The following is a 23,873-nucleotide window of genomic DNA, read 5'->3' as shown; positions in this document are numbered from 1 at the left end:
ATTCTGCCCTGTTCAGTCATCATCTGAACTAAGGGTGTGTACAATGAGGAGAGGTGATGAATCGTTGGCAAGGCATCCTATTTCTGCTTTTCACGTTTTGACGCCGCTCTGTCCTTTGTCCTTCTGTTGTCAGGCAGAGACTTGAAAGGACACGACATGAAAACGTCAGCTTCCCGTGGATCTGGGCCATCGTGGCATTGTGCTTGGGTATGCTGACGAACTGTCGAATTACCTAATCCCGAAATGAATGTCGCGGTGACACAGAGCCTATTGTTCGGGCCCTTTGCAACTCGAGGTAGACTGAGAGACGGAAAGAAGGAGAGGGTCTGCGTTAGGAGATTGGCAAGTGCTCGACAACACAGATCAGCTTGTTGGGAAGGCCATTTCTCCTCCCGGGAGTAAAGTTGGCTGTCGATTGCAAATCTCAGCGGCTGCTTTCGGGGGCCTGTTTATGCCTGCTGCTAGGGGGCTCGTGCTGTCAAGGTTCCCATGGATGGGCGGTGGCAGGACATGTCCGGGGCAAGACATCTCTATAACGATGAATGGCAGGTGCTCCAAGGGCTCCAGTAACAAGCACCAACTGAGCTTCCGCCCTCTTTAGGGGACACATGACGTGCGGAATTAGTTTGCCCGCTTCTGAACGAGCACCGCAACAGTGCTGCATCTGCCGCCCGGTGTAACCAGCCAAGCTCTTCTCTTTACCTGATGGAATATACTGTATTTACACGCTAGCCCAATCACTCTACAGGAATGTTAATTTTAGCCTGGTTACAGACCTCCATAACTGACCTCAGCTGATGATTCATCACGCGGACGTCATTGCGCCACCTGGCTCGGTGCGATGCTGCCCAAGTCCTTGTATCCTCAGTGTGGCCCAGACAGAGCAAAAGTGCAGACCAAGGCCCAGAACAACTAATCCAGGAACCTCACATGGTGGTGGAAATCAGATCCACATGTTTAAAGATGCATGAGGATGCAGGATCATGGAGGTGGAAGCGCAGCGCCGGCTGGAATGGGAGCCGGGTCTCCTGTGCCGGCGGTCGTTTTTGGGTCCCGGACACGGTGGGCCGGCAGCAGAGGCGGGGGCGCATTGTTCCTGGATGAATGCTGTCAGCATCGGGGAGTACCACGGCCTGCGAGTATGCTCTGCCCTGCTCAGCATCGTGGCAGGATGCATCATCATCGGGGTGTCCAGAGAATGTGATGTTGACGCCGTGGGGGGCATCTTCCTGGGTGCTGGAGGTCTGGGTGAGTGAGAAGCGCAGAGGATCATAATGTGCGTTGATAACGAAAGGAAATCGTACAAATTCGTTAAGAAAAACATTACCAGCAAAGCACCTGCTGCTTTGTAAAACATGAGTACATGAATATGACAATACATGTAAAAATGCATACGGAGAAAAAGGTAACGCGAGGGTAATGATGTTGTACAGCAGAAAAATAAGTACTGTAGAACAAGAAAGTTTTGATTTAACAACTTTTTTAGTTTTCTGCTGCTGCTTTAAATGGAAAGGGGAACAGATGGAGTTGAGGTCTCTGCGTATCAGCTCTCTTTGAAAATAGCAAGAGGGCAAACTCTCGTTTCTAAAGTACCTGACATGCCGGCTGCAATGCGCCGATGCCTAATAGAAGGGTGTCTGAATGAAAGTTCGGCTACCCGTGCCGTTTTCCGTCCAGGCACATTACAAGATTGTTGATCATTTGATCCAGGTATGTAATCTTAGGATGGCAGCGACAAGGAAAGCGAGTAATTTAGACAGGCTTTATCAGACCGTAGGAGTCAAAACATGATAGCAGCCCTCGGACCAGACAGTTGAAACGGGTCAAAACTGAATATGCAAGGAAATGAACATCCTTTCTAAATTAAGAGCGTAGGTAGGTAATAGCGATGGAGAGCTCTCGTGTTCTGAAAGGATCTTGTGTGTCACACTAATTCAGTTTGCTGGGAATGGAAGAAATTGTTTTCCACCAGAAAAAGAACTCAATGGTACTTCTTTCCTACATGCATTCCTCATGAAAATTGTGCCATGCTCATGTAATCAATTATATTTGTTTTCATCTGCCATGTTTCGCTTGACTTCCAACGAGAAGACTTCCTATCGGTCTGGCTCGTTGGCTCACGCGAGCAACCTCATCCCGTCTTGGCGTATCGGGTTTCTGAGCATCCGAGTGCCGCTAGCTCCAGTGTGCGTCGGAAAGAAATCGATGGCCAGGCTGCTTCTGCAAGTGCCACTCCAATGAATTTCAATGATCTTGGTCCCAAATTCAGCCTGAGTCACATGGAGTAGACAGTGAGGTGGAAATGTGCAATGCAGCCGACAAAAAAATAAGGTTAGAGGCCATTTTTCAAGAGGCGAGGAATTGCAGAGCTCAAAACGAACCATTAACCTAATTAATTAATCTGTTCAAACCACCTGTATGATTCTACTAGGCAACAACATACAAAAATCACAGCGAACTGGGCTGACTGCACATGACCCAACAGGACCTCGTGGTTTGACAGCTTAGGGTATTTCTTACTGTGTTCCAAACTGTAAAGTCACTATCATCTGTTCATTGCAAAATGCTCATTAAAAAAATGTAAATTCTTTTTCCTAGTCTGAAATGCAAACGAGAGGAAGGATGCATGCGTATTAACAAAACATCGTTTTAACTGAGAGGACCAACTTTACTTTGCATTATGCATTATTTTGACTCAGACTGCTTTTTGTTTGCTGTATCATCAAATTTTTTTACCGACGCCTTCAATGATACGAAAGTTTGACCAACTGAACAGAGATCAGGACAACAGTTTAGTAATACTAGTTTATAATAATAATAATTTCAGTCTGGCTGTCAGTGACTGTTGGCCTGGAAAGATCATCAGGTAAACAGAAAATAGCGATTCTTCACTCCTCAGGGGTTACAGCATCTCTTCGGGGGTTTGATTGGCCTGCTCTTTCATTTCCACCTCACATTTCTGTTGTTTATTTGAAGTCCTCATTTGCATAGGTAGGCAAATCACGGAAGACCCTTGGCCTTATTAATGAGTTGCCAATTTAAAGAAAAGCAAATGAAACCAAGAAGTGTTCAGCCCCTGAGGGCCCGCGTTGTGTACATTGATGTGCAGAATACTAACAAATGTACTCACGCTTTTAACTTGAGCAACCAAACAAGCATTTTGTCAAGACGTAGAAACTGATTGTGAAAGATCTGTTGACATGGGAAGCTGTGGGTGTATCAAGAGGCTAAGGTGAGGAAGCTTAGGAACCGTGCACTGGAATCACGAAATATTTAGTGAAATTGTTTGGTATGGGAGGGGTGCAGTGGCACAGAGGGTTTGACTGGGTCCTGCTCTCTGGTGGGTCTGGGGTTCAAGTCCTGCTTGGGGTGCCTTGCAATGGACTGGTGTCCTGTCCTGGGTGTGCCCCTCCCCCTCCCCCTCCAACATTGTGCCCCGTGATGTCAGGTTAGGCTCCGTTTTGCTACGACCCTACTCAGGACAAGCAGTTTCAGACAGCGTGTGTGTGTGTGTTTCCTACAGATGCTGGCTGAAGATTTAACTATTTTCATTGCAGGGCTCCTCATCTCTGTCTACCCCTTCATACGTGCTTGGCTCAACTTCAACCACATCCTGCCTTCCCTGGGTAAGACCAGCATGAACCTGGTGGAACTCAATGTGACCTGGTATGAAAAAGTCATGTTAAATAGGCTGGGCCACCGGGGGTCCATATGGACTCTAGTTCTAAGGATGGAGCCACATTGCCCAGTGCCCAAAGAATGGTTGAAGAAGAAGACGAAATTCTTTTGCTTAAAATCAGATTGCATTAACCAACCACTTTGCCTGTGGTTGATACTGATGATCCAGACTTAAGATGGTGAAAAACAAGAGGTGCAAGAATACACGTACCAGGTGAATCCAGTGTCACCCACTCACTCACTGGTCCAGAACCTACGCTTGAATCACTGGGTGCAAAGGTTGGAAAGAAATTGTCCAGTCCATAGTAGTGTAAACCCATGCACACCAACGGCAATTCAGCATGGCCAATTCAGTTGAACAGAGTTTCTCACTTTTGTCAAATATTCCCTGGAACACCTTCCATCCAGGGTGTACCCCCTTTACCCTTACGCCCAATGCTTGTGGTATAAGCTCTGGTTCTCCGCGACTCTGCTCAAGACAAGCGATTCTTGAAATTGGATGGATGGAGTCCCTAGAGCAACACCATGTTTCTGACCACACTATGCTAAGAATGGAGGAAGAGGAAACGATCTGAAATTAATGACATAGAGAGAAAGTCCCAGGAAGAGAGAACTCTAATATTACTCTGCACATGAGTACAGTTACATTGTATCAAAAGATGTCCTCATTTCAATTCACGTGGAGTAATTATGTAACAGGGGTGTGGTGGCACAGTAGGTTTGACCTGTGCCTGCTCTCTGGTGGGTCTGGGGTTCGAGTGCCGCTTGGGGTGCCCTGTGACGGACTGGTGTCCTGTCCTGGGTGTGTCCCCTCCCCCTCCGGCCTCACGCCCCATGCTGCTGGGTTAGGCTCTGGCTTGCCGCAACCCCACTTGGGACAAGCAGTTTCGGTATGTGTGTAATCTATATAACGGGGGTCACTCTCCTTCCTCCCAGCACCCAACTAAGGTAAACACATATTCCAGCCTTCAGCAGGCAATCAAATGTAATTAATTTAGCAGTAACTGTTTCATTCCCAAATGTGGAAATTCAGACTACAAACATTTCAAAATCAGTGTGAAATTCATGGAACCGCTGACATGCGCATAAAATATATAGGAAACGATTCCTGTCAAGTCATCTAATTTTTGCTCAGTATTTCAATAGGCATGGCTGCAATTCACATACCCTGGTTATAATAATAATAATAATAATAATAATAAGACTAGTAGTAGTATGCAAACAGAACAGGAGTAAGTGCTCTCTGATGGTGGTCTATGAGACCTTTAAGGTGCCAAACTGGGCTGCTTAGCTGCGGCGCCCTTAAATTGGCTGCCATGTGAACCCTGGGCTGCTTTTGTCTCCACTTGCAGTGTAAATATTGACAGCAGGCAGCTCTGAAGAATCAACAGCTATAATGGAAAACATGCCAAGGCAAATTGTTCTGCCCTCCAGCTGTCTGACATTCTAATCAGGGCTGAGTATTCTGATGGACGGACACACGCACACACACACACACACACACACACACACACACACACACACACACACACACACACACACACACTCATGTACACCGAGACAAAGGCTGTCTTGCTCACACACAAAGAAACATATAAGCATGCTCATGTGTGGGATTTGGGGTTTCTTCAGGAGTCACATGCCCATGGCCCCTGGCCCTGCCCTTGTCTGAATTTGTCGTATATTGATTCCATTCAGAGTCCCTGACCCCTGGTTTGAGAATTCTGGCTCAGCTCTCGCCACCCCCTAGACCTTCTGCAGGTACTTGTTCCAAGGCTCTCCAGGGTCCTGCTGCTTTTTGGAACGCACCGATCAGACACCCCACGACGCTCTGTGACATACAAAACCCAAGTGCGCACAAGACACATTTTTTGTGCATAATAACTTTGCCCGATTCGCTCATGGACACAGTAATAAAGCAGGCTGCTTTGAAAGAAGAGAAGCAATGAGAAAAAGAAAATTAAAGCACTCAGTCACGGAAAAAACGTCCCGAGCAAGCTGCCGTTTGACGATGAATTCACAAGGAAGAAATAAGACGTGTTTATTGTCACCCTTGTTCAGTTCTAAGGTGAAATAGCACGAATTTGCGGCCGTGGCTTGGAACGGCAGGGGCACGTTTCCCAGCTTCGGAGGCGATTACAAGGCTCACCTGGCCATGATGCGGAACCAGTTCCAACGATTCCCACAAAGTGATCTCTCTCATTCCTGGACACTGCTGATCTACAGAGCAGTAATGGGAGAGGTTAAAGTTGATTTTCCCTCCAAGGAGCCCCCAAGGAATTGGCTTCTGAAAAGCCACGGCCAAGAGACCTGCGAAAATACTCTAGCAGCGCAGCTAAGATGGTGCTGAGATCAAGTCTTTCTGTCTGGACTTCCAGTTCGTCCTCGTGGTGTTCTCACCGCAGACAAACCTATTTAGCCTGGGTGCTAATTCATAGTAGAGTCATTCTAAAAAAGACACATGCAAGCACATATGCATTAACTCTCTCCTCAGTTGCACTCAGTTTAAATGTCTGTCATGACTAAGCCTTTTTCAGGCTGCACTTGAACTTGAAGTTGAATTAATACATATTTGATATAAATTATTTACTATATCAGCTTACGGGAAAAATAGTGCTTCGTCTAGCTACCCATACACGTACAACCCGAGCAAGAGTTTGAAGAACTTTTGCGTTTTAGTCCAGGATTTGCATGGCCTATGCCCAATTTGCAAATGTAACTTTGTGCTTGTTTAAAGGATGGATGGAAGTGCTGTTGGGTTGGGGCTGACTCATAGCGACCGCATGGATGGTTTCCAAGGCGATGGAGGAAACGAAGTTGTCCGGTTTATTTAATAGAAAATTATAAAGTACCCAGAAGCCCTGCATGCATGGGATGCCACTGCATGGAAGGATTATTAATCTTTCATTACTGGTCAGGCAGGGGGGTGCAGTGGCACAGTGGCACAGTGGGTTGGACCAGGTCCTGCTCTCCGGTGGGCCTGGAGTTCGAGTCCCATTTGGGGTGCCTTGCGACAGACTGGCATCCCATCCTGGGTGCGTCCCCTCCCCCTCCAGCCTTGTGCCCTGTGTTGCCAGGTTAGGCTCTGGCTCCCTGTGACCCTGTATGGGACAAGCGGTATACTCATCAGGCATGGATTTCTTGAGAGCTGGTGTCCCAACATATTTAATGCTAACAAAGAATCTGGAAACTCAAAACAGAAAGTGAATGAACACATATGAAAAAAGGCAAGAACAGTTTCGCCTTCTGATCTCTACTTAACCTGCAATGTTTCCTTTATACTGGAATTTGCAAAAGCAGTTTTTTTTTTAACCCAAAAAGCCTTTGTCCAAAATTTCACAAGCTGTAACATCCTCTCCTTCTCAGGGAACGTCAGGGTTCATCCCATGGCACCCAACCTAGCCGCTGAGCAGCCAGTTGAGGCGATGAAACGGGAAGGTGAGTGCGCTCGAAACATCCCGTTCTTTTCCAAAAATACTCTCTCAACTTGCAATACATCCCACTTTCTCCTCCTATCGGTCAACGCGCCGACCGTCCTTGACATTACGCTCATCAACGGTACAGTCATTCCTTCATCTTCACCTCTATGAAGCTATAACCAAAGCTCAACCAAAGCCAGTTGGCCGTGTTTGCTGACACATAAGGTACGGACACAGGTCTTCCACCACGGGAAACAGGTGCTGAAGTTGGCGTCCCTAGAATAAGTACAAGAGAAACTGAGCCGCTATGTTCCCCTTCCTCGGCTCTCTGACTCCGGGTGCGACCTGGATGACGGTGGCTCGTCGCTGTGACTGTAAATTGTGACCTTATTTAGCCGCAACCAGATAATGTGTGCTGCAAGCCATTGCTGAAACACTCCTCTAAGCAACTCAATTACTTGTACTTCCGTTGCTTCCAGAAAAAAGCACTGCCCCCCATAACCCCGAGCACACTAAGCTGACCAGCGACAAACCAATTTAAGCCATTTCCTCGAAGTGTTGTTTCCACTGAGTGGTTTGTCTGATAAGGATGCAGAACAAATGGTTTAACTGAAGAAAAGGAAAGCAAGATAAGGCGAAAGCCACACAGATAGTGCCAGTTTCAGCAAACAGAAAGTGCCGTAACGCTGAAATCTGCTACCCTCAGATGTAGCTGCATCCATGCGGCAGGTGCACTCCATAAGCGGAGAAACATGGTACTGTAGTACTGGACACTGTATGCTTGCGAGATGGTCACTGAAAGGGAAGGGCCATTAAGGCTGACAAACCACATCAGAATAATGGAGGCTTTAAGCTTTGCTCATTTGGTCGTTCTTCTTGAAAAGCTTGTCAATAAATTATTGTTACTTACATTTATCTGGGTGGCACAGTGAGTAGTGCTGCTGTCTCACAATGCCTGGGTGGTGTAAGAGGATGTGGGTTCAATCCCTGCTTGGTCTGTGTGGAGTCTGCATGTTCTCCCAGTGTCTATGTGGGTTTCCTCTGGGTGCTCTGGTTTCCTCCCATAGTCCAAAGACATGTGGTTCAGGTTTCCCCCCATAGTGTGTGAGTGACAGAGAGAGAGAGTGTGTTTCACTGATGGAAGGAAGAGTGACCCAGTGTAAGTCACCTTGGTGAATAAGATGTGTGCGCTGGTAACACTAGAGTTCACTGGAAGTTGCTTTGGAGAAAAAACTCATCTGCCAAATAAATGTAAATCTGATGTGTTATGACTTATAGTGTTAATTTAATTACAATTACTTACCCATTTATACAACTGGATAATTTTACTGGAGCAATATAGGGGAGGTACCTTGCTCAAGGATATTACAGTCAGAGGTGGGAATCAAACCTGTGGGTGCAAAGGCAGTAGCTCTAACCACTACACTACCAGCTGCCTCTAATCCATTTATCTAACACTTTTCTCTTATGCAACTTTCAATGTTAGGTTTGTATGCTAAGCTACTTACATAATTTACATTTACATTTTATTTACACATCAAGCACCTGCTCTCTCAGGCTTGGACAAACCTGGGTTAGCCACTCCACTGGTGGGCCCTCTTTGGCCTGAAGGCCTGGGGTAGGTGCTGCGGTGGGCTTGCTGGCTTCTGCTTACCGTTGCTAACTTTCCCCAGCAACCCAAAGCCAGCTAAACCTGGAACGATCAAAGAGCAGAATGGGGACATTTCAGGAGACGATGGGAGCCGAAGCATCACCGGAAGAGGGGTAAAATCGTCTTCTATCTCCCCAGCTTTCAAAGCACAAACTCCAACACCAAGCTCTTCTTCTTCTCCTCACAAATTCACCCAGTGGCTTTAGAGCACGATTTTAAACACGTACTTTACGACAAAAAAATATCATGCATGCATCCAATTTTAGCTCCGTAGTGTTCCGTTACTAGATGCGTTTTTGGCAATTTAGCTGCTTTATGCGGAAAAAATAAAAATACAGCAACAAGAACGTCAAGGACACTTGTGGAGTAAGAGCCCTGTTGAGTACACTGCAGCTGAAGGCAGAAGAGGATTAGGATGGAAAGTGGATAGGAAATTTCAAATCGGCCCGGAGCCGGATGGCTTCATTTCGCCAGAACGTTTAACCACATGAGGTAACCATCTGCAGATTGCGTTTAACCCATTTGAATGATTCTCCTAGTAGAAGGGATCGGTCCGAATTATGACACAAAGTCGTGGTGGTGGTTCGATATCTGTCTCAGTCTACTTGGCAAGACTTCATTCCTGTTGAGCAACGGCGTGCGCAATTTCAGCACCAAACGACACTGCGGCCATGGTGCTGTTTAGCTTTGTCTGTAATTATATTATTCATTTATTTCTGAAGGCACTGTCCAAGTATATTTATATTACTCATAAAGGAAGAATTAAGATTTGAAGGTCAAAGATAATCCCCAGCACAAAACCCACACCGTGAAAAGGTCTTTACCCATTAAACATTTTTTTCTGGGATATGCAATGAAAAATGAAGGGCCAAAATATTCTTTATTGGAGTTCAAAACTAAAAGCTCAGTATCATCACATAACAGGGGTGTTTTGTGCTGTTGATGCAGCCTTGCACGGGATGAGAACGACGGAACTACTCACCCCGAGACACACGCAGTTCTCAATAAAAGATAGCCAAAGGCCCGCGATACGCTTCTCTGAACTACCAAACACCAAGAACCACATTTTGTTTTGATCCGTAGGGAGGAATTCAAAAATGCGGCTTAGTATCGTACGCCTATAAACCCACTTTTCAAGCAAGGCATCTCGTATCTCCTGTGGACAAACAGTGATGTAAAAATCGTGACATTTGGGGTCAAAAACTTCCCGCAGAATTGAGAGAGAGAGCAGTAAAGTCATGAACTCGGTAACATAATAAAGAAATGGAAAGTGAATTTTGTTTCTGCAGAAATATATAATCATGTTTCACGTGGTATTTCTGGGGAACACATTAGGGTCTTAATCAGGTTATGTTTTCTACCTTTTGATCTGCTAGGAAACGGCTAAATGTTTATTATACTCAGTATTTATGAGTCTTGGCATGATTGCCTTGCTGATATTATTTCCTCCCTTGTTGAAGCTCTGATTGTTTCTCTCTTCAGTTCAATTTACCGCATTCAGATCATGAGATTTTCTGCTTGTCTCAAAATTTTAGTGACATTAATTTTCCGATCTTGACTTGGGGCTTCGTTTGATGTTAAGACCTCGGCTCATTTTACTGGTAAATACCGAGGACACTGGTGACCAGTAAAAGTTGGGTGCAAATTATTTTCAATATAACTTATCTATATATAATATATATATATATATATATATATATATATATATATATATATATATTATAATAATACATCTACAGAGTATTTTAAGTTTAATTTCATGTCTTGTATAACATACCATACAAAGAAAAATTTTCTTGATCATTTTAATTTCAAACATTATATTAATTGCTTTTTTGGTTTGGTCTAATTTTGTTTCTACATAAAAATGTAAAACCAAGTAATATTTCCGAAGGAAAACTACAGAAAGTCACAATAAGGATTCCTGTTCAGCGCAAGTACCCAGTTGACAGCTGTGGATTTTGTTTCCTTGGTTACTGAGACCGCCTCTGCCATTCATATGTGTCATTCATAACAGTTTGGGGAGAGATGTGCCCATCGGCCACGGAAGAGTGACTGCGATACCCCTCCACACATGCACACAGGCGCAAACACGCAGCATTAACACTCAAGCGTCCTCTACATTTACACTTGTTGGCTAATGGAGTTTTTGAAGAATCGCTGGCAGTTCGCCGAAGTCCCACCAGCTGGCTAATTGAAAAATTATTCGTAAAATCATTTCAGTCACCGCACCGAAAGTTTGGTGGCACGGACTTCACGCTATACTCTCCCTCTCTCTTTCTCGCAGGCCCTCGTCAGATGTTCCAGACATCATTGCCAGGCGGAAGGTCAAGCAGCCTTCACCTGACCGAGACAACCCATAATATTTCAATTCTTCCTGTACTCCCACTCTTCTGAGGTGCTCCCAGTCTTACAGATATTCTGCAGATACCGATTTTAGAGATCGGATAGTGGGATCCCCCTACATCTGATTTGTATTGAAAGCAGACAGCGTTGTCTTTTCCTGTTTTCAGTCGGCAACTAATTATCTCATCACAGGCTCATTACAGAGGGGATAACTGACTTTGGTTGAGGGTCTCTGCTTTTTCCACTTGATTCAAGTCTTTATAGCGGAGCACTTGAACGTTATGTGTTGGATATCAAGCGTCTGCAATCAAACCCATATTACCACCTCCAGTGTTGATCCAGCCCCTCTGAGACGCACATTAAAAACTTCATCATGAACATCCTACAGTAGAGGGACTTTGATTTGTCATTGCATGTCTGTAGCAAGACATATGGAAAATGTTAAAAATCACAGACTGGAGGTATTACTCCAAATGTTAATAGATGTGACTGCAAGTATTAGAAATAAAAATGTTAAAAATGAAAAAGAGGACAACTTTTTTTTTTTTTGTCCTGCTTAGCTGATTTGAAAAAGGTGAATAATTGATTCATGAAAGTGTGGGGATGGGTACCACAAACATAAGAGACAGAACATTAGACAAAGAAGGTAAATTGATAAAGGAAGTCGTGGGGCTCAATGTCCCATTTTGACACAAAACCAGGATCTGTAAAAGCAGTGGTCATGATGACACTACAAGAGACGGGCGCACGTTTCATGAATGAACACTGTTACAAATAGGGAAATAAGGAAGAGTTTTGAATTGGGAGTTGCCATGGCAACAGCAGGCCGGAGAAGATGAGTCTGGCTTCAGCACTGCAGTATCGGAGCAATGGGCTGTAATTTTAGTTCGGCAACTTCAAGTGTGGAAGTAATACAGCTTCCCTTAGCTCTATTTTATAGTGACGGGACCTTCGGAAAGAACCGGCAGACAAAGACAACCAAAGCAACCGAAGCCTAATCTTAAATATATGATGTAAAACGGTTTTGTAACAACTTAAACATACAGTTCATTCACTGATTTATTATGGACAGTGAACGTCATTGAAGCTGCAAATAGAACGGAGAGAATCTCTTACGGGCTCACAATGTGCGATGGTACTGAGAGGTAGCGACATGTCAAAGGATGAAAGAGAAAGAGGAGAGAGAGAAGAAGAGCCACTGAAAATTCACACAAACCTTCACCGGCCAAAAAGCTTTACACCATGCCCTTGAAAAACACAGAAGATGATGGAGGACTTGTTCTGAACCACTCTAATTTCTCTGTTACGATTACAAGAAATGGTTGGAAGATGCACGGCACGGCTTTTGTTGCACGTGGATGAGCAAGAATGTCATTTCGCTGTTGGAACTTTTCTTTTTTCAGTTCGAGGTTCTTCGGTGTTTTCGATAACAAGGCACAAGGCGCTTGAAAAGTTGGTTTATTAAAGCCGTCGCCAGATGTTATCCATCACAGATGTGCACTTCTCATCAGATACCCACCATCATGCATGCATACATTTGCATGTCTCTGCTGCACTTGTCTTAATTCAGCCCAAGAGAAAAGAACGACGGTGATGGACTGGCGTCTCATTCAAGGTGTCACCAGCGGTTATAGATACTTGATGTATGGACAGAAAGAATGATATTGTCCCTTATGTAAAATCTTTTGTTTCAAGTGTCTGATCTAGTGTTTTGTACTTTATGGACAGTCATGTTAATATGTACCTTTACAACAGTGCTGCGGATTGAAAGGACACTTTTGCTTTCAGGACAGGTGCATAGTTATTTACTTGGAAACTATTTGATCACACACACACACACACATCTGAAACCACGTATCCCAAGCAGGGTCGCAGGGAACTGGAGCATAAACTGACAACACAGGGCATAGGGATAGAGGGGGAGGGCACACACCCAGGATGGGACGCTAGGCCATTGCAAGGCACCCCAAGCGGGACTCGAACCCCAGACCCACCAGAGAGCAGGACTCAGCCAAACCCGCTGCGCCACTGTGCCCCCTGTAACTATCTAATCAAATTCCATAAATTCAACATATTTTCCCAACATAGCGCCACTGAAATGGATTTATTTTATGGATAAATTTAGCGGCATGTAACTTGCAAAAACTATTTTATATTTCATACAATTAGTTCAAGTACGGGGGCACGGTGGGTTTGGCCTGCACACGCTCTCTGGTGGGTCTGGGGTTCAAGTCCTGCTTGGGGTGCCTTGCGATGGACTGGCGTCCCATCCTGGGTGCATGCCCTCCCCTTCCAGCCTTGTGCCCTGTGTTACTGGGTTAGGCTCCGGCTCGCCGCGGCGACCCCCCCCCCCGGGATAAGCGGCTTCAGTCGATGTGTGTGTATTTTGACTATTGTATATAATGAAGCTGTTTGGATTGAAAACTTTTCCAAAAAAAAAAAAAAACAGTAGATATCCATTTACACTGACATAAAAAAGGGAGACTCTGGCTATAGCGCAACTTCAGATCATACCAAAATATTGACAAATGACTAATACTGAAGTTTTCATATAGTCCCTGAGCTCTAAAAAACATGCAGTCGTTTAGAAACTTCGGGAAACACAAAACACCTTGATTTCCTAGTAATTTCCGAGTTATACAACTGATGTCAATAAGCAAAAAGTACTTCAGAGGCACGTCGCAAAGGGGAGACTCGGGGATCCCGGCAAAGATCAGCGTGTTCCGCAAACACAGGACGCTGACGCACCAAGAAAACACCTACTGAGTCACCTAACCACGCGGGCGGGATGAATGAACACGGATACTGATGAATGAAGTCATAGTAAGGCGATACAACCTCCTTCGGTGGAGAACAAACAGGAGCTTCCGCCACTTTCTTCAGCAGCTGCAGAGTCTGGAGGCCCACGCAGGCACCCACACGCTAACGCACATGCATATTCACAAAACAGATTATTCCTGCATCTGCATGGCTCGGGGAGGGGGCCTCTAGTTGGACCATCACCTCTTCCGCCACGTTCTTCCCCGCAACTCCCCCAATCCCAACAAACCCTTACGGCCTACATTTTAATTTCGGCAAACACGATACCGTTTCCCCCAAGGAAACGCAGATAACTCGGTTGCCCAGGTGTGTATCTGTATTATATGTGTGTGTGGGTAAATATTCAAAGGAGCACAATAGGAAAGGCTGCTTCCACCGAGCGGGAAAGGATCCCTGTGTTCCTGATGTGCAGCCAACGGGAGACCATGAATAAAACGTGCAGCATTGTGTCGATTGGAAAAAAAAAAAAAAAAAAAAAAAAAGACGAGATTCTCCAATTTACCGACTCTTACTCGTGAGCTTTGACCTAGGCCCATAGCGGAGGGGGGTAAAACTTGCTTCCCACAAGACAATGAATTGAATGAGTGAGAGGAGGATGAGGGCAGGTCACCAATATACTGAACTCAGTGTTTTCTCTAACGGTACAACCGTAAGGAACCAGCATCAGCACCACAGGTGTGCGCCTTTGGTCCGATGCCCAAGTGTATGTCAGCCGGGGGGAATAGGATCACCGGGTATTTTCGAGCACATCATACTCATAGTTTCAGAATTCTATATCAAAATTCCGTACGTTAGCTATGACTCGAATGTAAACTGCTCTCCTTGGTCTCAGATTCGGTCCCTGCTTTCACGCGCTGCCCGTCTAACAATTTTTCCTCAGTGGATCGGATTGCACTGGGGTGATATGAAATATAGATTATTCATCCCGGGGGGTTATTTAAGATTTGTATTTCTATTGGATGGAGAGAAAAAGATGGTTTTGCCCAATGTGAAATGACTTGATGACTAAGAGCGGAGTCTTTGTGTTTCAGCACCCGGAGCTCTCGCCTCGGTCGCGCGTTCGCGGCAAAGCGGCACGGGAGCGCGCAGGGGAGCTGAGAGACTCTGTGTGTTGGCGGGGGAGGGGGACGAGGGGAGGGAGGGGGGTGGAAAGAAAGCGTCGAGAAGTCCGCTCTGTCCCTGAACACCTCCGACACAGCCGCGCTCCCGACTTTGACAGCGCTGCGATGGAGTCTCTTCTCGAAGACGGAACGAGACGCTGAGCGGCGCGGACTCAGTCCGGCCGAAGACGAACGAGGAGGACAGTTTTTGGCAAGTCCTCCACATCTCTCGGCTCGCTCAGCTGCGCTCGAGTGGACATCCAAGCCGCATCGCCTGGGAACGCGCTCGGTCGGTCCCGCGCCGCCTCCACCACGGAGCTGCCAGAGCGCGTCACGTGCGCGCGCGCGCAAGCCGGCTGCGCTTCCCGCAGGATGATGAAGGGTCTCGGCGTCCCCGCGAGTCCCGCCGAGCAGCGCTGCCCTCGCCGCACCCGCCCAGGAGCCGAGGTAACGCACCCTGCCTCTGCTCTGATTTATGTCTCGCGCAGGTTTCAAGGAGCGTCTTCCTGAGGCGTCGTCCGAGGACTCGCTTCGCCTCGGATCCGGCTGCGCGTGTCGCTCCGTTTCGTTTCAGCACCGCGGAGGACGCGGCTCGTCTGGCTGGGTCTGGAAGAGACGCGGTGAGGGGTGGGGGTGGAGGAAGGGGTTGCGGGGAGGACACCCTCCTCCTGCCCTCGAGGGTCTGGGAGCTGGGAACTCCAGTGACCCAGAAGAAGAGCTTGGTAAGCAGAACCGAACCGTGTGGCAGTAGTTGTCTGAGAGCCCCCCCCCCCCCCCCCACACCCCACCATGTGCCTGGATGCGCGCGGCGGACCGCGGAACCGCAACACGCGACGGGTCTCCTCCATGTGTCCGCAAGGCCACGTTCCCTCCTTTACACCCAAAAGTAAGGCCAGTGTGGGAAAATCATAGGACTTAAAGCATTTGGCTCGCTTTGTCCTCCGAGGACAACGTGGCTTTCTGTGATGCCGAGCTCCTGTGATCAGGTGAGAACTTCAGGGTGACAGTAACACACACACACACACACACACACACACATTGTGAGAACCGCTTTTCCCATATGGGGTCGCAGGGAGCTGGAGCATAACCCAGCAACACAGGGCGTGAGGCTGGAGGGGGAGGGGATGCACCCAGGACGGGACACCAGTCTGTCACAAGGCACCCCAAGCAGGACTTGAACCCCAGACCCACTGGAGAGCAGAACCCAGTCCAACCCACTGCACCATCACGCCCCCTGCGGGTGACAGTAACAAAAACTGGAATTCTTGCAGCAGAGGTGGTTCTTTGAACGAATGGAATATATAGTTTAAACACTTAAAGAGCTTGAATTAATATTTTTTACATTTAATATTTATGAACATCATGAGTTCATAACTTGGAAACAGTGCGAGTTGTGCTGGAAAACATCATGTGTTCCATCCATAAGCTGTACTAATAGCTAAGGGACGGGGATTTAGCCTAAGCAGGAATCCCCAGTATTTCCAAAAGTATTTCCCAGGGCTCCGTTCAGTTTGAAATATCGGCTCCAGAAGGCAGGAGGCTGGAGAGTTTAGCGGGTGATCTGCTTTTTGGTGGCAATCATAATGGATCATCACTTGTGAGAACAGTTACGAGTGTATAAAATAAATTACCTCGAGAGCCAGACTTAAGGTCTTAACCAGTTGAGGCCTTGCATCAGCACGAGACTTCCCGGCGAGCGAGGGAACTGTCGCTGGCAGCAGATGGCTCCGACTGCTGATTCAATGGCCGTGCGATCAAATTCCGCGAGGGTAACAGCTGTTTGCATCCCTAACATGTACTTAAACTGAATTAGTTTTGTAAACATCCATCTGCATAAACAGATGAAACGTATTAAATCGTAAACTCGAGTCGAATAGCTGGAGGAAAGGGTGAGACGGTTTGACAAGTTTTTACTTCCACGCAGGAATTAAGAGGAGGGATTATGCACTTGTGCACCTGGCGTTTGTCACCCCTTTCCACATTTTGCCGGCTGATTGGTCCAGTGTAAAAGCGTGAGGGTGATGTCCTTTGCACCAAAACCCTTAGATCACGTAATGTGCCTTGTGACCGCTGTTAATTATCTGCCTAAAGTGGTGTAGAAGGGACCAAACTGGTGTCTTAGATACCCCTAACATCTGATGTCTGATGCTTGGCCAAGTGCTACACTTGACCTGATTTCCTCCGCTCCTACCAAGACCCAAAGCACCAGGCTGTAGAGTGTCGCAGATTCTGCAGGAGTCTCTCTTTCCAACTGATAATGTATTCTAGATTGGGAAGAAACAATTTTTGAGTTAACATCAAGAATGAAACCTCAGCAAAATGAAGTTAAAAAGAAGGTGGGCTGAGCAGGGTTTAATGAGAAAACGTACCTGGAGCAGGCAAGTCGAGCTGAAAAGAAATCCTGGGTCAAAGGAAGAGGAAACAAATACCTTTCCCTATTTTTTGTGCATCACTTTATATTGAGTGCACTGTGACAGTCGCACGAGTTGCAAGAACGGCATATGGAAATGTGCTTGAAGCGGCAAAGGTGAATTAATGTTTTGTTTTCCTTCAATTTATTTTTTCTGCAGTAACCATAGACAGGCCCAGGGGAGGAATAATGCAGTGTGATACTCCTGGTTTCCCAAAGCTGTATAGCCTCCTAATCCGAAAATGAGTGACATTTGCATCCCGAAGGCACAGCAATCCCAGCACTCTCGTAATTCTAATAAGACCCATCCTGACCTATTAAAAATATTGCTGGATTCTCAAGTTAAACTTTGGCAGTTTAAAGACTACCTCTGAAAAATGACAATTTTTTTCTTCTGCACAGACTTTTCTGGCCTTGCAGCCTGACTGATGAATTCGAGCTCCAGTAAAACTGTGCATTCCCGGACATTGAGAAACTGTAGGAGACCCACATCTAGGATGATCATGGGGAAGGTGGAAGGTTGGAGAGGATGTACCATTTATGCATTTATTCATATTTATCCAGGTTTGCTTCCCTCCAGGGGGTGCGGTGGCGCGGTGGCGCGGTGGGTTGGAGCGGGGTCTTGCTCTCTGGTGGGTCTGGGGTTCGAGTCCCGCTTGGGGTGCCTTGTGACGGACTGGCGTCCCGTCCTGGGTGTGTCCCCTCCCTCTCCGACCTTATGCCCTGTGTTGCCGGGTAGGCTCCAGTTCCCCGCGACCCTGTCTGGGACAAGTGGTTCTGAAAATTTGTGTGTGCTTTCCTCCATCAGAGTTAGGAGTGATAGGATGAGGGTAGGACAATAAAGTGGAATCTGGAGGTGTTTTTGCCAGTTGAACAACTGGAAGTTCAAGAAAAGAAAGTCCACAGGGGAAGATCTAGAGTGTGATATCTATAGATTGTCAAGGGAAGTGTCCTAGACTTGTACACCTGACCTGCTGCTGGCAATGAGTCCTCTGCTCTTAGGGGTTGAAGGAGAGCTGAAAAACCAACAAGCCTCTAGGTCAAGCTGAAAAAGTCAGGTTTTTTTTTTTTTTTGATTTGTTGATCTCACCCAAGCAGCAATGCCTGGTGGCTCATCCACTGAGAAACTGCACATACCAAACATAGAATAAAGCAATCTAAAACTCAGTGGCGCTCCGTTGTCCCACCACTCTTGGAAAATTGCCAAAGTTAACATCCACATGTGAAAGACCAAACAGCCACAGTTTTATTGCGGAAGCTGCTGTGATGTTCAGGGATATCCCACAAGCACAGTCAAAGGCTTTAAGGTCTTAGGTAGTGGTGTGGAATAAAATGTTTTGTAAGACTTCCTGCAGATCTCTTGACCGTTGTGATTTTTTGAGACCTTACATTTCAGACATTAAAAAGATCATTTGCTTAGCAATCTTCTCCTACAGTTGACCGACACTTTGTAGCAGAACTTGCACCTCCATAAAATTTTAAAGTACATATCATGTTAATGGCCAGAGTGGTGCAGCAGGCTTGGCTGGGTCCTGCTCTCTGGTGGGTCTGGGGTTTGACTCCTGCTTGGGGTGCCTTGTGGTAGACTGGCGTCCTGTCCTGGGCGTATCCCTCTCTCTCCAGCCTTATGCCCTGTGTTGCCAGGTTAGGCTCTGGTTCGCTGCGACCCTGTTTGAGACAAGTGTTCTCAGACTGTGTGTGTGTGTGTGTGTGTGTGTCTGTTACCCCCTTCTTGACCAAAGCTTTCCCATACATATAGCTGGGTGATTTCTGAAGCAAATTAGTCACTTTCCTGAAGAGGGTAAGAGTATTAGGATGCACCAGAAAGTACTTAATATATCCAATTCAATGTGTGACAAAGGAGTTCTCGAGTTCCCTGCGTGTGCATGTAGACATAGAATGATGGGAGTTTCTGTCACACATGGAATTAGAGCGAACGCAATTAGATTTGGAAATTACCATGATGGATGATAGAATCAGAATGAAAGGAATTAGATTCGGAGCTCCTGTGATATTATTGGAAGGAAATTAAAGAGAGGGAAGGCAGGTCGATGGATAGAGTCTTCCCGCGCCAACGACCGCTCAACACTCAACCATAGTGATGAGGGAAGGCGCACGTTAATCTCTACTGGACCGGGCAGTAAACATGTCGCCTGGCTGTAATTGTGGTGGCGCCCTGGCCAGTCTGTGGTCTGCGCTTCTTGCCAAAGACAAAGATTTGCCTGCTGCCGCTGTTTCAAAATATTTCCCTTTCACTTATAATCGCACCAGGGAACCCAGCAGTCCTCCTCAACAAACAATGGGCCAGACGCTCTGCCAAAGCTATACTTGACAGCCAATAATAAAAACTGTGTCTTTTAATGGGCAGCAGGTAAAACATGGTGCTTACCGTCACATACTTGGCCGTGAGGGTTAGGGTTAGGGTTGGGGCTGCTGAAGCAATTCAGCGCTAATAATAATATTAACAGCGAAAATCAGAGGGCAGGAGAATGTAAGTGCTGTACTGGAACAGCACTCTGTGGAACATGTTCAGCAGCAAATGATAAAAGTGTCACAGGACAGCAGGTGGCGCAGCGGTTAGAGCTGTCACGTTGCAAACCCACCTTTGAATTTGCTCCCAGGATCCCCCCTTGAGCGAGGTACTTAACCTGAATTGCGCCAGTGAAAAATACGATCAGCTATCTTATAAATAAATAAATATATCATTCTTATTGGCGGGGGTGCGGTGGCGCGGCGGGTTTCGCCAGGTCCTTCTCTCCGGTGGGTCTGGGGTTCGAGTCCCGCTTGGGGTGCCTTGCGACCCACTGGCGTCCCGTCCTGGGTGCGTCCCCTCCCCCTCCAGCCTCGCGCCTTGCGTTGCAGGGCTAGGCTCCGGTTTGCCGCGACCCCGCTTGGAACAAGCAGCTTTAGTCAGCGTATCAGAGCTGTCAAAATGAAATCCATATCCAAGCACCTTGATCTCAGTTTTTCCTCTTCATAGCTGGCTGCTCGGTGGAGGCAGATGGTCTGTTCCACAATTTGGTTGCTCAGCAGTGCCCAGCACCCCTCTCCCCGTCTCTGCAATGCTACCTCCCGGCTACTTCCGGCTAGTGCTGGCGTTGCTGAGGTCGGAGTTAAGCAGCCAGGCCTCCTTGATCTGCGGACTGCGGTATGCGACCCCTGCAGGGGCTCGGGCGAGAGAAGCCAGTTCTGATCTTGTTTCCCTTTGAAGCAAACGCGCCCGACTTTCGGCGCAGCAGGGAAGCCTTCCCCGATCATTAAATAGCACCGTCAGGCGGCACGGCTTTGCGATGCGGAAAGTACTTTTCATAATTTCCAAAGGACTGAATGTCACCCTGGGGCGGAGACACATTTTCCTTTAAAACAAACTTGTGAAAAATGCCATCTAATGTAAGGTCAGTGTAATTGGTGCTCTAATTAAGTGCAAATTGGATTTGATTTATTACTCTCCTCAAGTGTGGGTCTCTGTTTGTCTCTGTCTCAGGTGCCTGCGAGGAGGTCATGTCCGTCCCGACAGGTTTCAGCCCCGAGAGCAGGGTTCTGTCTCCGTAGGGCGTAGGGAGGCAACGTCAGACCCCATATCCTGCCCCTTCCTGCCCCTTCCTGCCCCGCCACACAATCGGTTCAGAAATGATGTTCACAGACATGAACTCCAGCACCTCCGTGCCCAAGAAGCCAGCCAAGAAGAAGACCAGGCCGCAGGGTCTTCCATCCCCTGCACTCTGCTGCGCCTGCGGGCTGTGCATCATGCTAGCGGGCATCAATATCACCCTGGTGGGGGCCTTCGCCTTCGGCACGCTGCTCCCTGCCAGCAACCCGCCCATCATCATCGGGCCCATCCTTCTGCTGGTGGCCTTCGCCTTCTTCGGCGCGTGTTGCGTGTGCAGCCGCCGGCCGCCCGCGCAGGGCTCGCGCAGGCCCAAAGGGGGCGGCGGCCTCGGGTTAGCCCGGGCGGGCGGCGCCGCCTTTGAGATCGAGACTAGCGAACACACCCTTCAGGACACTACTGCCGTGCAGCTAAGCCCCACCAACTCCCAGGGGTCCTCCCGTGCCTCCAGCCCCTCCCCCGAGGCCCCGAACCCCATCCCCGTCCAGGGCCCCGCCGCCGTCCCCGTGCAGCGGGCTTGCAAGCTTTTCACCATGGAGGGGAACGGACCCAGCTCCGCCTGCTACTCCGCCTCCTCCGTCGGCGGTGGAGCCGTCCAGCTCAACCTGCCCTGCGATGCCGCTGCCACCTAGCGGAGAGGGGGCGCCCGCTGCTGCCCTCTAACGCATTCTGCACGGGCGGCTCCAACTTTACCCCGTTGCCATGGAGAGCCCGGTTTGAGCCGACCCACACGCAACCCGACAGCACGTCTGACTACAGACCACGGCCACGGGGAAGAAGACGTTTCCTTTAGCTCCGCCCCTTCTGAGATTTGGCACGAGGCTCCAAGGAGTTGTTCGACAAACGGAAGCGTGCGGCGACCTGCGAAGGAAGAGCGCTAGGGCCTTGTGGAAGGAAAATACTCTCGTCCTCAGATCCCCGCCAGAACGCAGTCTGTAAGAGAAGGACCCAGCGCTGTCAGATAACAGGAAACGAAGGCTTTTGCCGCCCGCGAGTTTCTGTCAAATACCAGCTCCTCTCAACGGGATCCGGAGAAAAAACGAAACTCTGAAGGATCACAGTGGGAATACGATCTTGATGTAGACGCAATGAGGTGCTTTGGTCACGGCCGTACAGCGAACAACATGCAGCGTCCTGTATATCCAAGGCATCGTGCCCGCGATTGAGCTCCCGATATTCATGCAGCGTCACAGAAACGTTCCGGCGAAAGTGCGCCTGTACGAACTCGCAGTAATACGAGAAATGTCTTGGGCTCATGCATCTGTGAATACACCTGTATAACATGTTTCCTCTTGGAACCCCATGAAATATGAATGATTTCCCCCCACTGGTATTTAAATCCACTTCAAGAAAGATGAATAACAGAAATGCTTTAGCGGTAAATTGTTTACATCGGTTGTGCATTTCAATATTAATAGCCTCTCAATCATGTGACGTCGAAAAAGTAAACAGCCCTATTTCTGGCTGCGTTTCAGCAGATGAATTATTGATCTGAAGGAGATGCGGAAATATTTTTCGCAAAGGAAGTCACTGCAAAACATAATAATTGGTATGTTGCATTTCACGTGCCGAAACTGTGATAAAGCAGATGCACGTTACGGGATTCATCGACATAGCGAGAGAATCGTTCCTGGATTTTCCCTGCAAAAAAAAAACGATAAATCACAACAGCAAATTGTAGAAAATGACTGAACTGGGCCCAGTGGGCCTCTAAATGTTGCTTTTAATTGTTTTCCTGGCCCGTATGTGTTGATTCCAATATTTTTATGTTGCCGGCAGTGCGAGCGATGTCTAATGATGGTGTTATGTTCTAGATGTTCCACATAGTCATTATTCAGGCCCAGCGCCGTCAGTAAGACTGCAACAGGACAATACATGTGGACAAGACTCACCAAACACCGCAGAGCATCACCCGCTCAAATGCAAAGACACCTGCGTATTTCCAGTGCACGCTTTGTGCTGTCCCTGTCCTTGCAAGGCACCCCGGGGTGTTTAGTGTGAACACACCCACAGATGATGGTATGAGGCCACCCCCCGAACCCTGGCATATAACACCCCACCCCATCCTTAAAATACAAGATAATAATTAGAAAACACGCACGCTGGCTGAAACCGCTTGATCCGAGCGGGGTTGCGGTGAGGTGAACCGGAGCCTAACCGGCCAACACAGGGCATAAGGCTTGAGGGGAGGGGACACACCCAGGATGGAACGCCAGTCCATTGCAAGGCACCCCGAGCAGAACTTGAACCCCAGACCCGCCAGAGAGCGCCACCGCGGCCCCCACTTAGTAAACATACGCAAAAATGACTGTTTCTCAACTTATTATGTATATAGTTGTACACTACACCTTTTACTATGTATTACTGTCCTATGAATGTGATGTTACAGTGTGATAATGCATAAAGCTTATGGATGCATTAAAGACAGCAGCTGATCATATTATGGCAGATGTAGGTCCAGTCTCAGGATTCTAGTCATACATACTAGTCATGGCTTTGGAATATCAGAGCAGCTACAGTTTCAATAATTCTCTCTCAACTATTAATTCAAAATTGCCAACCCTGCATATGCATGTACTTTAGAAATGGCTTTCCGATGTTAAGATTGACAGTTGGCTTTAGCCGAAATGACAGAGCAGCCAATTTTGACAGAAATACGCGTGGACCTGCATCCGGTTAAATCACCAACACCGACACGTAAAATTGCGATTCACGAGTTGATTTAAATGAACAGCGCGACGTTTTATTGCACGTTGCTTGACACGTCGGCTCGGGTTGTGCGTATGATCGCAAACTCCAGGTGCGACAGGTACGCATTCCGTCATTTCCCTCCACGTTTTGT

General features: G+C 47.5%; 2 protein-coding genes across 3 annotated transcripts; both read left to right on the top strand.

Annotated features, from left to right (window-relative positions):
• Positions 1–885: 885 nt before the first annotated feature.
• Positions 886–11,481, top strand: kncn (kinocilin). Its single transcript, XM_018734729.2, has 5 exons — positions 886–1,248; positions 3,558–3,626; positions 7,045–7,116; positions 8,771–8,861; positions 11,036–11,481. The coding sequence occupies exons 1-5, from the start codon at positions 984–986 to the stop codon at positions 11,109–11,111; spliced, it is 573 nt and encodes a 190-aa protein (XP_018590245.1). The 5' UTR covers positions 886–983; the 3' UTR covers positions 11,112–11,481.
• A 3,607-nt stretch (positions 11,482–15,088) lies between these two features.
• On the top strand, positions 15,089–23,184 carry tmem275a (transmembrane protein 275a). 2 transcript variants are annotated; one of them, XM_029250539.1, is made up of 2 exons: positions 15,089–15,461; positions 20,909–23,184. In XM_029250539.1, exon 2 carries the CDS (start codon positions 21,055–21,057, stop codon positions 21,661–21,663), a length of 609 nt encoding a protein of 202 aa, XP_029106372.1. In that variant the 5' UTR covers positions 15,089–15,461; positions 20,909–21,054; the 3' UTR covers positions 21,664–23,184. The 2 variants fall into 2 exon arrangements, with proteins under 2 accessions (XP_029106372.1, XP_029106373.1); XM_029250540.1 differs by lacking the exon at positions 15,089–15,461 and adding an exon at positions 15,660–15,736.
• Positions 23,185–23,873: the final 689 nt, after the last annotated feature.

Source organism: Scleropages formosus, chromosome 3, assembly GCF_900964775.1.
Source record: "Scleropages formosus chromosome 3, fSclFor1.1, whole genome shotgun sequence".
NCBI classification, from domain to species: Eukaryota; Metazoa; Chordata; class Actinopteri; order Osteoglossiformes; family Osteoglossidae; genus Scleropages; species Scleropages formosus.
Note: the sequence above shows the minus strand (reverse complement) of the source record. Positions and strands in the feature narration are given on the sequence as shown.